The sequence below is a fragment of the Coenobita brevimanus genome, chromosome 25 (assembly GCF_032717465.1).
Source record: "Coenobita brevimanus isolate Jiangsu-jjx chromosome 25, ASM3271746v2, whole genome shotgun sequence".
NCBI classification, from domain to species: domain Eukaryota; kingdom Metazoa; phylum Arthropoda; class Malacostraca; order Decapoda; family Coenobitidae; genus Coenobita; species Coenobita brevimanus.
Window position 1 is genome coordinate 643,455 of NC_136978.1, and position 15,177 is coordinate 658,631.

Genomic DNA, 15,177 nt, shown 5'->3' on the forward strand with positions numbered 1-15,177 from the left:
AGAGGGAGAAGTGAGAAGTGGAGACGAGAAGAAGAAAAAAACGAGAGGATCAGAAGAGAAGAGACGAGAGGATCAGAAGAGAAGAGACGAGAGGAAGAGGAAGAGGAAGAGGAGGAGATAGGAAGAGGAAGGGGAAAAGAGAGGGAGAGGAATGTGAGAAGTGTGAATTGAAAGGGGAGAAGAGTGTGAATAGGAAGGGGAGAAGAGTGTAAATAGGAAGGGGACATGAGGTGAAGAGGAAGGCGAGAATATGGAAAGAGAAATGTGAAAAGGAGAAGAGTGTGAAAAGAAAAGGAGAAGATTGAGGAAAATGTGAACAAAGTGAAATAGTAATGTGAGGACAGTGAGATATGAGATGAAGCCATGGGAGCAGAGTGTGAAGAGAATGGATTGGGGTGTGAGGCGACGAGGGCCGGAGTGTAGAGGGGCTTGGGTGTCGACAGATGAAACTGGGGGGAAGAATGTAGGCAGATGGAGAGGTAATGGTGGTAGGAAAGAGTAGGCACTGGAGAGAGAAAAAAGAAACAAGCAAGGAAGTACAGAAATGGAAGGGAGATTGTTCGTGGGAGGGCGAGAGGGAGGCAGTGGGTGCACAGATGGCAGGAGAAGGGCGAGAGAAGGAGAGAAGCACAAAGATGGACGAAGGTGGCAGAAGTGGAGGTACTGAGGGGAAGAAAGGGACACACAAGGAGGGAAGATAACCACAGGAGAGGGAAGAGGAAAGCGCAGTGAAAGAAGGGACTCACAGATGGAGGAGAAGGAGGAGGAGGAGGAGGAGGAGGAGGAGGAGAGAGAGAGAGAGAGAGAGAGAGAGAATGAAAAGAGTGGGCCAGAGGGAAAGATAACCAGAGGGAGGGACGGAGCAAAGAGGGGCCAAAGGGGGATGGCAGTATGAGTCCTGTGGGATGATTCAGGTGATGGTAACCCGACCCAAGGGAAGCCCCCCTCTACCCCTACCCTCTGGTTGGGGGGGGGGGAAGGTGGGTGATGGAGGGAGAGAGGGAGGGACAGGCCGGCAAAAGTGCTCTCTCTGGACCCTCCTACAGCCCAACCCATGACCCAACCCCGACTCTTGGCTGTCTTCATATTTTAGCCAAAGTACGGTGAGACTCCAGGAACGTGTGTATGGTGAGACTGCAGGAACGTTAGTATGGTAGGACTGCTGGAACATTTTGTACGGTAAGACTTTACGAACGTTTGCTCGGATCAAGTTAAGTAGGAGGGAGGGGGGAGGTCTTTCTAGCAGCCTACATAAAGGTATCCAATCGTAACTCAACAATCTAAGTGGGTTAACCATCTATCCATTTTCAATCTTACTCGATCCATTTCCAGTGACCGTATTTTCACCAAGCCTAGACTATCCTACGGTAATTAGGTTAAGCTACCCCACCACACCGCACCACACCGGAACAGATCTTTCTAAGCTTGTAAGAGAACACCCACAAAAGGCAGCCGAAACTACTCCAAACAGTTTCGGTGACAACACACCTTCTATGGACAAACGGAAGCAGGGATAGAAACTTTTGAATTCTATTCTTATTCATCGACGATCAAGTTATTGTGACTTTCCAGTACTTTTCAGTCCTGAGTAACTTTGGCCTTGCATCCCAAACCTCACAAAACTTGATTCAAGTACCGTCTTCATATATTTCTATTTCTCACTCTACTCCATAACTACCTCACATCTCATATCACCCTCTCTAACAGTCCACAATCTACCCTCCTACCTTGACCTTCAACCTTATTCACATCAAACCTAGGCTAATCTAAATACCATAATCTGCTAACCTAATCTACGCCAATGTAGCCTAACCTAGCACGTTAAAATATCAGCATCCCCTACCATTCCCAACATGGCAAAATATCTGCTTATCCTAACGTAGCGGACAAGCTAATATCTTCATTCAACGCAGTCTAATAACCGAACCAACCTGAGAGTGTAACCGAAAAACTTACATTAGCGTGACCTAGTCTAACCCTCGCCTACACTAAGCTAACAAAACTGACCTAATCTCGCTTCCTAACCTAACGTAACCTCATATCTAGCCTAATCTAACTGCCAAAGCATCATCTTTAACTATCGGTATCCTGTAACAGTCCTCAGCCCCCGACTGAGTACCATTGCCTAGACTATGGTATGCAAAGCTAGGAAAGCATCTGAACATTGAAATAGGCTATATATGTCATCCTAACCCAACGTAACAACACCAAACCAAATCCAACATCTCAACTTAATCTAACTGCCTGGGCATCACCGTGTTTAACGATCCTTGCACATTCCTCACCCCCGACCGAGCAGCCTAGACTATGCAAAATTAGGAAGGCATCTGAGTAGTCAAATACAGTTTACGACGCACCTCCTCAATCCACAGCTCACTTGAGAGAGAGTGAAGGGGTAGAGAGGGGGAAGAGGGAGAGGGAATGGAGAGAGGGAGGGAGAATGGAGTGAGGGTGAAGAGATGGAGGGAGGATGGAGAGGAGAGAGAGGGTGACGCGGGAGGGGGAGAAGGAATGGAGGTATGAAGAGAGCGTGAAGAGATGGAAGGAGAGTGAAGAGGGGAGAGGGTGATGGTGAGAGATGAAAAGAGAGGGGAGAGGGATATGGAGGAAGGGTTGGCGGGAGAGTAGATAGGGGGATGAGGATGCTGGGAGAGAGTATTTGTCTAACGATCCTAGCATACTTCTCACCCCCGACCGAGCAGGCTAGACTTCGCAAAATTAGGAAGGCATTTGAGTAGCCAAATACAGTTTACGACGCACCCCCTCTACAGCTCACTCCTACCGTGTTGGGAGGAGGGGAGGGTGAGGGAGAGAATGGATGGAGGGAGAGTTAGAGAGAGGGAATGAAATCGGGAGAGGAGGATGGGGATGTAGACGACAGGAGGGGAGATTAGCAAAGGGGGAGAGACAGAGGAGAGGGAATAAGTAGGGGAAGGAAGTAGACTAGGCTAGGCTATGCAAAGTTGGAAAGGCATCTGAGCAGTCAAATATAGTTTACGACACATTCCCTTAATCCACAACTAACTCCTTGCACTTCTGGAGGAGGGCGGGGGAGGCGCTGGGACGGTAATGACATATGGGTGGAGAGACGAGGAGAGATGAGGGGGAGGGGGATGATTGGAGAAGAACAGAAGGGCGGAGAAGGGCGATGAGGATGAAAGGAGATAAGGAGAGGAATACTGAAGAAAAAGGAAGGGAATAGTGGAGAGATAGAAGTGGATGCTAGAGGATTAATGGAGAGATGAACGCAGAAGGGAGAGAGGACTGGTGAAGAGATGGATGGAGGGGAGGGGGGGATAAAGAAGATGAGAGGGGTGGGAGGGAAATGAGCAATAATAGAAAGATGAAGGGATGAGAACAAATGGAGGGGAGGGAAGAAGGAAGAGCAAGAGACTAGTGGAAGGATGGTAGAAGGAAGGGGGGAGGGAGAAGAATGAAGGAAGGATGAAAGGTGGGAGGGAAGGGGGACGAGGTTATTGCGTAGTCCTGGGGCAACTACCGTTCCTACCATTGTTACCATTCCTCGGCAGGGAACACCTACCACAAGCCAGGTCCATATCTCAATATGAGTTAAGAAAACACCATAAGATTCCTGTATTGTATTTCTATTACATCACATTACTCCTGTTGACATTTAGAACCCGGAATAACCAACCAGAAGCTACAACGTCCAAGACATCACCAAGCCTCAAGAAACCAGCAAACGTCCCCCAACACCCTTTACTGTACAAACAAACCTGTTGGCCCAAACCACACGTTCCTCACTACCCAACTCTCTGCAAACCAAGGTACAACCACCCTTGTGACGGGGGTGCATAAGGGTTAAAATGAGAATCCCAACATAATGACAACACTGGGCGCTAATGGTGTACAAATACGAGTACTGGTATAGGTATTTTGGTACCTTGAAAATACCACCATGCTACACAACCCTAGGTTACCACGAAGCGATAAAATATATACGGTAGGTCTACAGTAGGCTAGGCAGCTCTATTATATGGTTAAAACTAGCTATCAGTTCCTTTCGATCTCAAGTGCCCAATACCTGATCACATAAACATCAAAGTGATTAGGCAACTTTTCTGTATTTATCCATCGAGCTATGTTTATAATTGTTTACCGGTTTATCTTCATGCAGAGAGAGAGAGAGAGAGAGAGAGAGAGAGAGAGAAATAAATACTGGTAAACAGGTCAATCATTAACATATAAACTACCGGTAGTTCTGTATGGGACAGCAGTAGCAGTCAATATGGACGCTGAGTATTAGGGCCGAAGTGGTGATGTGTGAAAATGTATGGCATGAGGGAGGATTGCTGTGCTTCAGGGAACAGGCTGCCAAACTTATGGCCAGGGCCGGATACATAGCCTAAAATAAAATGAAAAAAAACTCTATCGCGAAACAAACACACACACACACACACACACACACACACACACACACACACACACACACACACACACAATGCCATATCCATCTCTAATTCAACAGCCACGAAACAGCCAACCAAAACGTCAAAATCTATAATTGGCCCATCTCAACTCATCGCCATAACAAAAGTGACGCTCCAGCGCTGAAAAATATTGTTGCTGTGATAACGGGCTGGTCTGATCCTATCGCTGACACATTCGTTCATCCCTCACCCCCCTTTTTTTAATTATCGGTACATAATACTGTATGTACCGATAATAAAAAAAAGGGGGGTGGGAGTATATAGTAAGACATGATTACGCTACGGTGTGTTGTTAACCTTGGTGCGGTCTCTTTTTTCCTGTGTGTGTGTGTGTGTGTGTGTGTGTGTGTGTGTGTGTGTGTGTGTGTGTGTCTCTCTCTCTCTCTCTCTCTCTCTCTCTCTCTCTCTCTCAACTGCCGGGAACTTTTTTTTTGTGTGTGAAGGGGTTAATTAACGCTACTTTCATCCTACCTCCATCCCTCCTATAGACAACATCACCTCTCCAGTTCGACTTCTTCCCTAAGCAGAATAAAACGCCTGGATATATCAAGGCAGAAAGCTGACTACCGCGTCACCAGATTCAAGGAGTTTCAAGTAAAAGTATCGGTATATTAGGTATGGCAGGCTACGTTTCACTTCCATAGAACAATAACAAAACATCTTCTATCAGCAGTTTAGGTTATCTTCTAAACTTTTTATTCTCTTGATGATAACCCCCTTCATCTCAACAATCAGTCTATTGTCAACATCTTTATAGTCTCGACGATAACCCCCTTAATCCCTTCAGTCGGATGAAGTATTCTTAGTGTGTTCTCGTTACCTTTAGACGACTGTATTCAGTTTACAGAAAGACTTCAAACTGGAAGGGTTACATATAGTCTTCATTAACCTCTTCACCAACAGGGAACTCTTCAATGCCTTAGAAAATAATCTTGAGGAATTAAATCACCCAGTGAAAAGATAAAAAAATAAAAATATCCCAGGGCCAAATTCAGCAATCCATAACATCCAACGAGTTTTCAAATCACCCGCCAAATGCAGATTGCGTCAGCTATATATATATTCAAGTCGATTTAATATTAATGCAGCGTATATGGAGCTTCATAATTAACAGGTGCGACTGACTGATGGTGGATTATCATACTGGCAATTGTAGGTAAATAGAGCGATGATATTGCAGTTAATATGTCCGTATCGGGAAATAATAAAGCAGCGTGCTAGCTAATCATGACCCCCAACAATCCATAAACCACGTTACTGGCACGTGGAATCATTGCGGGATTTCAATGATAAATAAAACGGAGTTCTTTTACCAATTCGTACGGAACTATCTATCTATCTATCTATCTACTGAAGGCCGCCATAATCCCGAAAACAGTGTCTACAACCAAATCGCCTCCACGTCGACCTGTCCCCTGCCATCTGCCTGCTCTCCTGTCCTCCCTACAACTCACACACCGCTCTCTCATATACTATATCGCTCCTCTCCATCCTTCCATCTCCTCCTTGGTCTCCCCCTCCTCCTCATTCACATTACACGTTATGCAGGTAATTACTTTTAACTAGTGTACCGGTACTTAAAAAATAAATGACTAGTGAGCAATGCATACTACGTACAAGTACACAATCATTAAGGCAATCAATTTTTATTGTATTATACTCTGTTCACTTTAATTGTATTATACTCTGTTCACTTTAACTGGACGTAAAATTGTTATCCCTCCTTGAATGTTCACCTGTAACAAGAAATTAACACTTGATTATGATGTTTGTCACGATGTGCTAAGAAAATGATCCACAGTCGCCGCACTGTCATATTCTGCCATTGAGCTACGTGAAATACGCTACAAAAAAGTCAGAAGTCGAGACCACGTTAATGTACAACAACTACATTAAATTAATATGCATGTGCATCTGTACCGGTACTACATTAAATTAATATGCATGTGTATCTGTACCGGTACCGTATGCATGAATATCTTTTCAGTATGGAAGGAAACTGCACAGTGTAAACAGCAACGGAGATAATATCAACGTGCCAAATTCTGAAACAAGCTAAAGAAGCCGAATCGACCACATAATATATACAGGACGACCCATTTTAACGTTCCACTTTGATCAGTCACTGTTATCAATATCTACCTTGCATCATATAATTCATTTCCTGAGCCCACTGCCACAACAAGTCCACACTAGCCGACTGAGCCGTCTCAACAACACATAGCAATGCCATACGGTACTGCCACGCCACATGAGCTTCTAGTGGTACGCTATCTGTGGACCACCTTGTAGTTCACTGCTTCATAGCCTACTGTGGGCTGAAGCACTCCTTGTCCCAGCCAGCGTGGACCGGTTAGTCAATTTCTTTGTGGACAGTGCGGCTGCCGGGCCTGGTTCTATATCCTCGCTATTACCATCCAACCCCTCCAATATGGTGAAGTATTCTTTATTACATTATCACTATACTCTTTTTACTCAAAGTTGGCCTAAATTTTTCACCTCTCCATCGTAAATATTATTTTTTTTAAATCACTAGCAGATGACGCTGGTCACGAAGCAGTGCTGTGGAAGTTATTTGCAGTCCTATCGGTATTATTCTTTTACTCTGCCACTGTGCTAGACTACGTGAACTAAGCTGCGACAGGACAAAATTCTGACGAAATTAAGGTAAAAAGACTATACCACCACACTGTTTTAGTTTATTTGGAAAAAAAAAAAGTAGAGATTGGGAAAAAAATAGTCTCCTTTAATCTCTTCACAGCCAAATGCCTCTCTCTTTTGCTGACTTGTCTGGAGATACCAATAATAAAACAGCAAATAGCTACATAATGTACTTAAGTGGCTAACCCCTTCATGGCCGGGACAACTAGCGTACCAGTATTTTAATCCAGCGAGCACCAGAAAGTTAGATGAAGTGATCGAGTCATGGGAGCAGAGTGTCAAAGCTGTCAACACTGTACTCTAATGATCCGGACAAATCTAGTACTGTATTCTATTCCAGCCAAAGTCAAACAAGTCATAGGAGCCTGAGTGTTAAGAATGATACAGTTAACCTTCTCATGGTTGGGATACTTCTAGTGGCTTAAGGTATTCAGTTGCAGCTAACTAAAGACGAATATATTCAGCTAAGTGTGTGTGTGTGTGTGTGTGTGTGTGTGTGGCTAATTTTGATTACATATTCTTCTCACGTCTAGTCTTTTACGTGGATGTTCAGTTTGCTCTTTATTGTGTAATTACCGTAGGCTACTAGGTATAGTCTACGTGGGAACTTTTTTGGAGAGCAGACATTCTTTATTTTCCGATTAACCATTTTTTTTTTTTTCTTTACAATCATCCACAGGACCCGAAATTTCTCAGCATCCGCGAACCTAACATCCGTGTAAGGAGCAGGCCCAAACCGGCGTGAGTGACATGAGAAGCGTACACCGGTGCGATAACGAGTGATAAGGGCAGATAAGATGAAGGAATCGGCGCCCGGGAGGGATGTTGGAAGGTGTGAGCTGCTGATAAGACAATGCTACCATGTTACTATATATGAATGTTTTTATATGGTTTCGGAGATATCGTAACGCCTCTCCTTCAACGATTAATTTTGAACGCTGCAGTATTAATTTTGATATTACCGTACTGACGCAGAGTAACGATATTAGGCAGATATCCTACAGGATAAAGTAACATGAAAGTAGAAATATAAATCGCCAGATGGCTCAATCCCGTAAGGGGTGGCCACAAACAAATGGCCTCCATGTAGAAGCTGCTGCCGATAATACATTGATACATTGCAAAACAGATAAGATATTAATTGAATCAGGCAGTTATAAACTACTATTGAGGAAGAACTAAGATGCCTCCTTTGCTGACCAGAACACAGCCTTACTGGTACCACAGTGCATCTTACTTAAACCTGCACTGGAAGATGTAGATTAGTGAGAGCAATGCTTTCTTATTTTGTAATTACGGTAGTCATTTTTTTTATTGTTATTAATGCTTAGTAAGTTTTTCTTTCAGTTTAGGAGAACATCCAAGAAATTATGAGGCTAAATAATAGTCTATAAACTTACCACTGCATTAGTTTATTGCTGCTAACATTGTAACGTCTCTTATTCTGCATAACAATATCCTCTTGTACGCTAATTAAATTACATGATTTTAATATCGACATAATATCCATCAATAACACAAGGTAAAAGGATATTGCAGTGTAATTTGCAGAGTAAATCGCAATGGAAGTGGGTGTTAGGAAACCTCTAAAGCCATTCGAAAACGGCCCAATGTCAGATGTTCCAATATATCACAATGTTTTTCATATTACCGGAACTGGTACTGGAGAAAACTGACAATTTAGCTTTATAAGAATACAACACAGGAGCTTCCAACAAGACTTTTAAGTTACTACTATGAAGGTGATAGATGAAAAAGAATATCATAAAAGGTTTTCAATAGCGAGGACTTACCAAGTAATTGCCTTGACTTCGACAGATATAGATAGATAGACTGACAGGCACAACTGGATATAAGTACTGATAGGCAGGTGGATGGATGGATGGACACAGACGAATACAGACAGACAGATATCGACTGACAGATCTTGGTCACTACAATGCTTCACCTCTTCAGTCCGGTGACGTATTTTTGGTTTATCCTTGCTACTACCTGCAGACGATTTTACTCCGTTTCCGGATGACCTTTTGATGTGACGCTAAGATGCTGTACCAGGTATTTAACCCCTTCAGTTCGAAAAATTTATCGACTAAATAAAATAGTCTGAAAATAGCAAATGCAGATTATAAAATACGACAGCAGAACCAATGAGTTAAGATTAATTTAAGTTTACCTAGTACCATGTATCTCACTAGTTAAAACTTTTTGTTAGTCTTCCCCTTAATGCGAGTGATATATAATTTCCTCAAAGCATACACACATAAGTTGTAACACACACACACACACACACACACCGCTCGCTGGTGCAGTGGTAACGTTCCCGCTTGCCAACTGGTGGACGGGAGTTCGCGCCTCGCTCAAGTTGCGAAAAGTTTCACTGACGAAGTGGGTGGTTACTGTCCCCCTGGAGCAAGGGGATGGGTGTGCGCCAAATCCTCATAATGTAATCGATCCGCAAGATGCCGAAAACAGGAGATGAATGGATGAATTTAAATACCTTCAGATCTACCTTTCAGCTTCAGAAGAAAGTTACGTGAATGCATAAAGCTGGCAATGTTGATAAAGGAGTGGATGAACTGCAGTCGCAATTCGTTACCAACACCTCGACAAACGAACACGGTGATAAACGAGGGGGAAAAGTCTTACTTATAAGTTTAAAGGGAAGACTCCTTCCAAACTTTAAACTGTTTACGGTATTAATGAATATCCGAAAGTTAACACCGGTAATGAAATAAATATCCTAAAGTTGTTTAGATAACTATAACTTTTCCATTTCAATTTCCGGCGTCGCACGTACTCACCTACTCGCTGATTTTCTCATGTGGCAGAACCTTGAAGGGGAAAAAATCAATGTTGGAAAACACAATCACTCATGCTTAATCCCGAACTTTCTTCGTCTGCGTAGTGAAGATGTATCGGACTAATTCTTTGACTTTACATTTTAAATACTTGCACACGACTGTAAATAAAGTGCATGTTATTATTACGATTACCTTTGTCAGCTGCAGCTCCGGGACCCAAACAAACGCCGAGGGTTACCACCGACACCCATGTCAACACGAACGCCAAATTTCTATTTCTTTCACTCATTTTCTAGCATTAATCGAAGAGCACTAGTAAGGTACTTTCACCTCCAATGAGAGCCAACTCCACTGGAACACAAAATGTAACGTTAATGGTTTCATGTGTCGTCCAGCATGATGTTAAGTGAATACCGTCAAAGAGGTGGGACACACACACTCCCTCAACGAAGGTCGACTGCACACTAACACTACCGATTCTCGGCGCCTCGCAGGCTCGGGAATCGGGATACCGGTTGTACACACAAAAACTAGTTCCTAAAACTCACGCCGCAACAGTTTTCTACCCTACAAAGGATTACCTTTGTTTAATAGCTTTTCATGTACATGTTTTGATTTATATTATTTAAAGTTAAGTACTTCGCAGCTCAATTTCAGACGAAGCAGTTTAAATCACCCTCTCAATGTATTCTTCCGCCCGAGACACATTCATTGCTCCTCAGTTGCCAATTACCACATTAATCACTAATTATTTCACATGTACCATCAAAACTGTTTAAATTTCATATGAACTGGCATGAATGTACAACAGTATTCATAATTACCATCCTGCGGAGATCATACATGAAACTCAATGTACTGTATTAAGCAAATGTTGCGAAACAAACATTTTTAAATCTCCCGATTTGTTTTGTTTACTATGTTAAATCTCCGTAAAACTGATCTTTAAAAACCTACAGCATCCTCCGGGCAATACCTAGAGTGTCTGTACTATACCGATTCTGCAAATTTTCAGTATATACATAAAAAAGGCAGACTATTATAATTAGCGAAAGCTAAAGTAGCCTACCATTGACCAGAGTTAAGATCAAGCTATACTCTCCACAAGTTATTTAACTTGGGATTTACGATTGAAATAGTGCTATGTACTTTCTTCCCAAAGTCTACGCACATCTATAATTGTCAACCACTGAAAATTTTACGTACCACTTATATTTCAGGGAAAACGAAGAGATCTGGAATGCATATGTATATATTCTGTTATAATTATTTTCACTAAAAACACTAAAACACCCACATGAACCAGAATTTTAATGTTCGTGAAGCTATAAAGGGACCTTTTACTTGCACCTGCACTTACACTTTCATCTTGGCTATGCTACAAATGTATCTGATGCATATTTTCATGTTAACTTAGGGTTATATAATACCCTCAGTTATGCTTGCTACCAAGAGATCATGTTATTCAGCTCGGAAGATGCTCAAAAAGTCTAGCTCAATGTGAATAAAAATTTCTAAAGACAACAAGAATAGTATTAAAAATGTTGGGACTGCACCACTCTATAATGAAGTACAAGATAATTTTAAAAATTCAAAAGTACTAAGAAAAGAAAAAGGGTAACAACCACTAGAAAAATTAGACTTTCCACACTGAACTCTGTACAGTGCTATGTCCAAAAGCTTTCTCAAAACAAGATATGTAACAAAATCACCCTGCCCTTTCCCCACCTCAGGATGGAGTGAAGACAAAAATATTAAACTAATATGGGTACTGATGATAAAGTCAAACATACTTTACCTAGTTAACAATCTACTCAACAAACACCCCTGACCTTCGGTATGAAAATCAAAAGTCGGCATCCACACTTCTGTCTATAACTCTTGAGGGAATTTTTAAGCGGTTGAGAATGTGGCGTGTCTTAGTATGAATGACAGTAAGTTTTCCTTCTATCTCTTCCTCTCCAGCTGCTTCCCAGTCCTTCCATCCTCTTATGGAATCCAGTAGTCGAGTGGCTTGACTGAGTAACCTTGGATCAATACCCCCCTTGCAGTTTAGTAGCACACTGTGTAGAAGACCTGATGAAGGATATGAAATACAGTACATTAATATTGTAATCTGACCATAACACATGACACAAACTAGAAGAACTGTATAACTGTTTCAGTATCACACACAGTTTATATTGGTGCTGAGGCATGCTTTCACATGGTCATGCCACAGATGTTACTCAGCTCCCTTTGCGTCCCCAAAAGAAGGATCCTCAATAGAAGGATTGTGGATGGCATGAGAAAGTTAACTTCAATTTGCCGCCCAATGAGTTTATGTCTAAGTGAGCATCCTGGGGCTACAACAACATAGTTACTATCCACAGAGTAAATTGTTTCCTGGGTTACAGCAAATCATTTTGCTTATCACTCAATGCAGACTCACGTGTAGACAGTACTACATCAAGTAAGTGGTTGGTAAGTGTCCCCACCTACCACTGATGGAACAAATCACACCATATACGGTAACTATACAAATGACAAAGACTGCCAAAAGGCCATTTTTCATCTTTGTGTAGCGAACTTACAGTATGTAAAATGACATACATTTTAGCACAATGCACCATATATTTGAACTTTTACTCTCGTATATTACCTTCAATACGTCCCAACTCCTGCAAAACGTGACATCCTTGCTGCCAACCTAGAATGAATCCTTCCTTCTGATGTCGTAGCTGGCCTGCCTGTGTGCCCTCTACCTGTCCCAACTCGTACTGCTGCTGCTCCAGGGCAAACACACAGTCAAACAGGTCACCCTCATCACCACCATCTGTGCATTAAATGGGTACAGTGAGGGTGGTGCTGGAGAGGGATACCTTTACATGGTGGCATCGATATCAGCAATACATATACACCTCAACTCCCTCCCCATCCCAGAAATGAATAAGGTGGGCTGCAGGAAAATGTTAATTTCAGCCTTCAGTCTGTTAAGTTTGTGTCAAAATGTATGTTGGGCCACAGCAACAAGTATCGGTATGGGACCAAGCTTGTCTGCTAATATGCTGCTTCTGCTTCACATTTATGGCATGTCCATCATTTTCCTCTCTAATGCATTGTTTCATAGCACCATCAATAGGCAGAGAAACATACCTAGACTATCTCAACTTTGGAACATAGCCACCAGACAAAACTGAGAACAGAAGAGGTGAAATATTAAGCAAACTTTTCTCCCCAACACTACACGTCTAGAAGAAACTTCTCTTAGAACTCATGTCCACAATCCATTATACAGTGGTGCATCTTGGGGATTACGTACACAGTATTAAATTAGCTAAACATGAAGAAAAGTATATAATTATTATTTCTTGTAACTATATACCATGTAAAATTTAACAATGCACCTTTCAAAAACTGACCCAATTAGAAATACACATACAGTAATTCATGCAAAATCCACTCTATCAGCTAAGTTTCCTTCAAAGCATACTTACTAACCAGTCATATAACGCTACTGTATTTCTGTATTGCCATGAGCCATCAGTATAAATAAAAATTTAACCTATTATTTAAATACCATACTAATAATAAACTATAAATGGTGTAGTGCCTATGTTCCACACACACACACAAAAATTAATATACTGTAGCCTTTCTTGTGCTGCCTCCTTTGAGGAATGTTGCCCCAGACCACCATCACCATCACCACTACTACCATCATCAATATCACGATCACCATCATCTTAACCCTACTTCCTACTAATGGGAGGGTTAAGGTGCAGGAAGTATACCACTGCATGCCATGTCTAAAATTTGTAGCTTCCACTTTGGACACAGTTTTCTATGTTCAAATTATTCTTAAAGGCAGAGAAGCTACCTCCACTGAGACTGCTACAAACTGCCATGTTAATATGTGTAATAATTCATTCCGATAAAATGGTCATCTATGTAAGGTAAAACCCAGACCTATACAATATTTATAATCACACAGTTGAGACTGAGTACAATTCATATTATGCAGTAGGCCATGGCTTAAAATTCACTAATCAACACTAATGAATTTCAAAGGAAAACTGGTAACTGCACTGCAGAAGTATCTTACCCATTCTCATACAATTTCTTTCCTGTGCTCTTACTCTTCAAATGTCCTCCTCTTACCTCGCACCAACATTAGTTTTTGGCTCTGGATGTAACTATTTCAGATAGTTCAGCAATACCTGAGCGGAAAAAATGGCTTAAGCAGATAGTATATATCATTAAAGAAATAAATCATAGCCACAGTTGGGATTCATCACTGGTGGTGGTCAAGCTGTTTGAGGATTCGCGTGCTAATAATACAATATCAGTCCCAAATGAAACATAACCTAGTCTTTCCACCGTTCCTCTTCTCTGACTCCGAAGAGTGTTGTCATTGGTGCCAATTCACAACCAAATGTTCAGTCATAATTTAACTTTTATACGCTAAAGTAGCCTTGGTTTCATCATCTGAATAAAAAGTTGTACAGTATTTCAGTCTTCTTTCTCAGTCGTTGTTTTGATGATTGCATAGTTCGTCCAAATCCTACCCGTATGAGAATAAGGTAGACCTGGCATCTCTGATGCCATTCATGTTTGTAAACATTGAGACATAACGAGTATATAAATATATTTTTTTAAATGTTCAAATTATTCCAGTTGCAGGGTGAAGCATTAATTTTATCTTTAATCTACAAATCCGTCAAGTTATATATACTTAACACACCCACATAAACGTTTTAGATCCGTACTATGTGTACTTTGTTTACATTCTGCTTTGTTTACATTCTGCTGGGTTTGCATTGGGGGATTTAATTCGGACCTTCACTTACTAAGGTTTTCATTTCCAGCAGTTCCCTTTTTCGCTTTTGCGGGTCCATTTACGGCAGGAATGGTGTCATTTTATATGTTGTGGGAAGGCTCAATCTCTATACGATTGTCTTTACCATCAGTTTCCTCTTGTTCCTCTAGTTTCTCCATTGTTTTTGCTGTTCTTTACCAAATCCTTTAACTTCAGGTTAGCTGCTGTCAGTAAGGGTTTGGAGTTCTTGTCAGATACCTTAATTTTCTGCATTTGCATGGCTGTAGACTGGTAGTTTTTCTGTGTTCATTCCATATGAGTTAAATAACTTCCATAATTACTTGTGTCGGAAATACAGTACGGTATAAATATTGTGCATCCTTAATCATACCCTTCATTCATAATTTTACCTGGGAAACTTGCGCTATTAGCATTGTTTTCCTGACATCATTTCACATCCTAAGGT

General features: G+C 41.6%; 2 protein-coding genes across 2 annotated transcripts in view; both read right to left on the reverse strand.

Annotated features, from left to right (window-relative positions):
• fra (neogenin protein frazzled) overlaps positions 1–10,202 on the reverse strand; it is a 518,157-nt gene extending 507,955 nt beyond the window's left edge. Inside the window, exon 1 of the mRNA XM_080267716.1 lies at positions 10,106–10,202. Coding sequence (XP_080123842.1) covers positions 10,106–10,202 — 97 coding nt within the window. The remainder of the gene's footprint in view (positions 1–10,105) is intronic.
• A 1,199-nt stretch (positions 10,203–11,401) lies between these two features.
• LOC145393730 (uncharacterized) lies at positions 11,402–14,069 on the reverse strand. Its single transcript, XM_080267772.1, has 3 exons — positions 13,998–14,069; positions 12,555–12,728; positions 11,402–11,989 (listed from the first exon to the last, which is right to left on the reverse strand). Exons 1-3 carry the CDS (start codon positions 14,005–14,007, stop codon positions 11,760–11,762), a joined length of 414 nt encoding a protein of 137 aa, XP_080123898.1. The 5' UTR covers positions 14,008–14,069; the 3' UTR covers positions 11,402–11,759.
• Between the last annotated feature and the right edge of the window lie 1,108 nt (positions 14,070–15,177).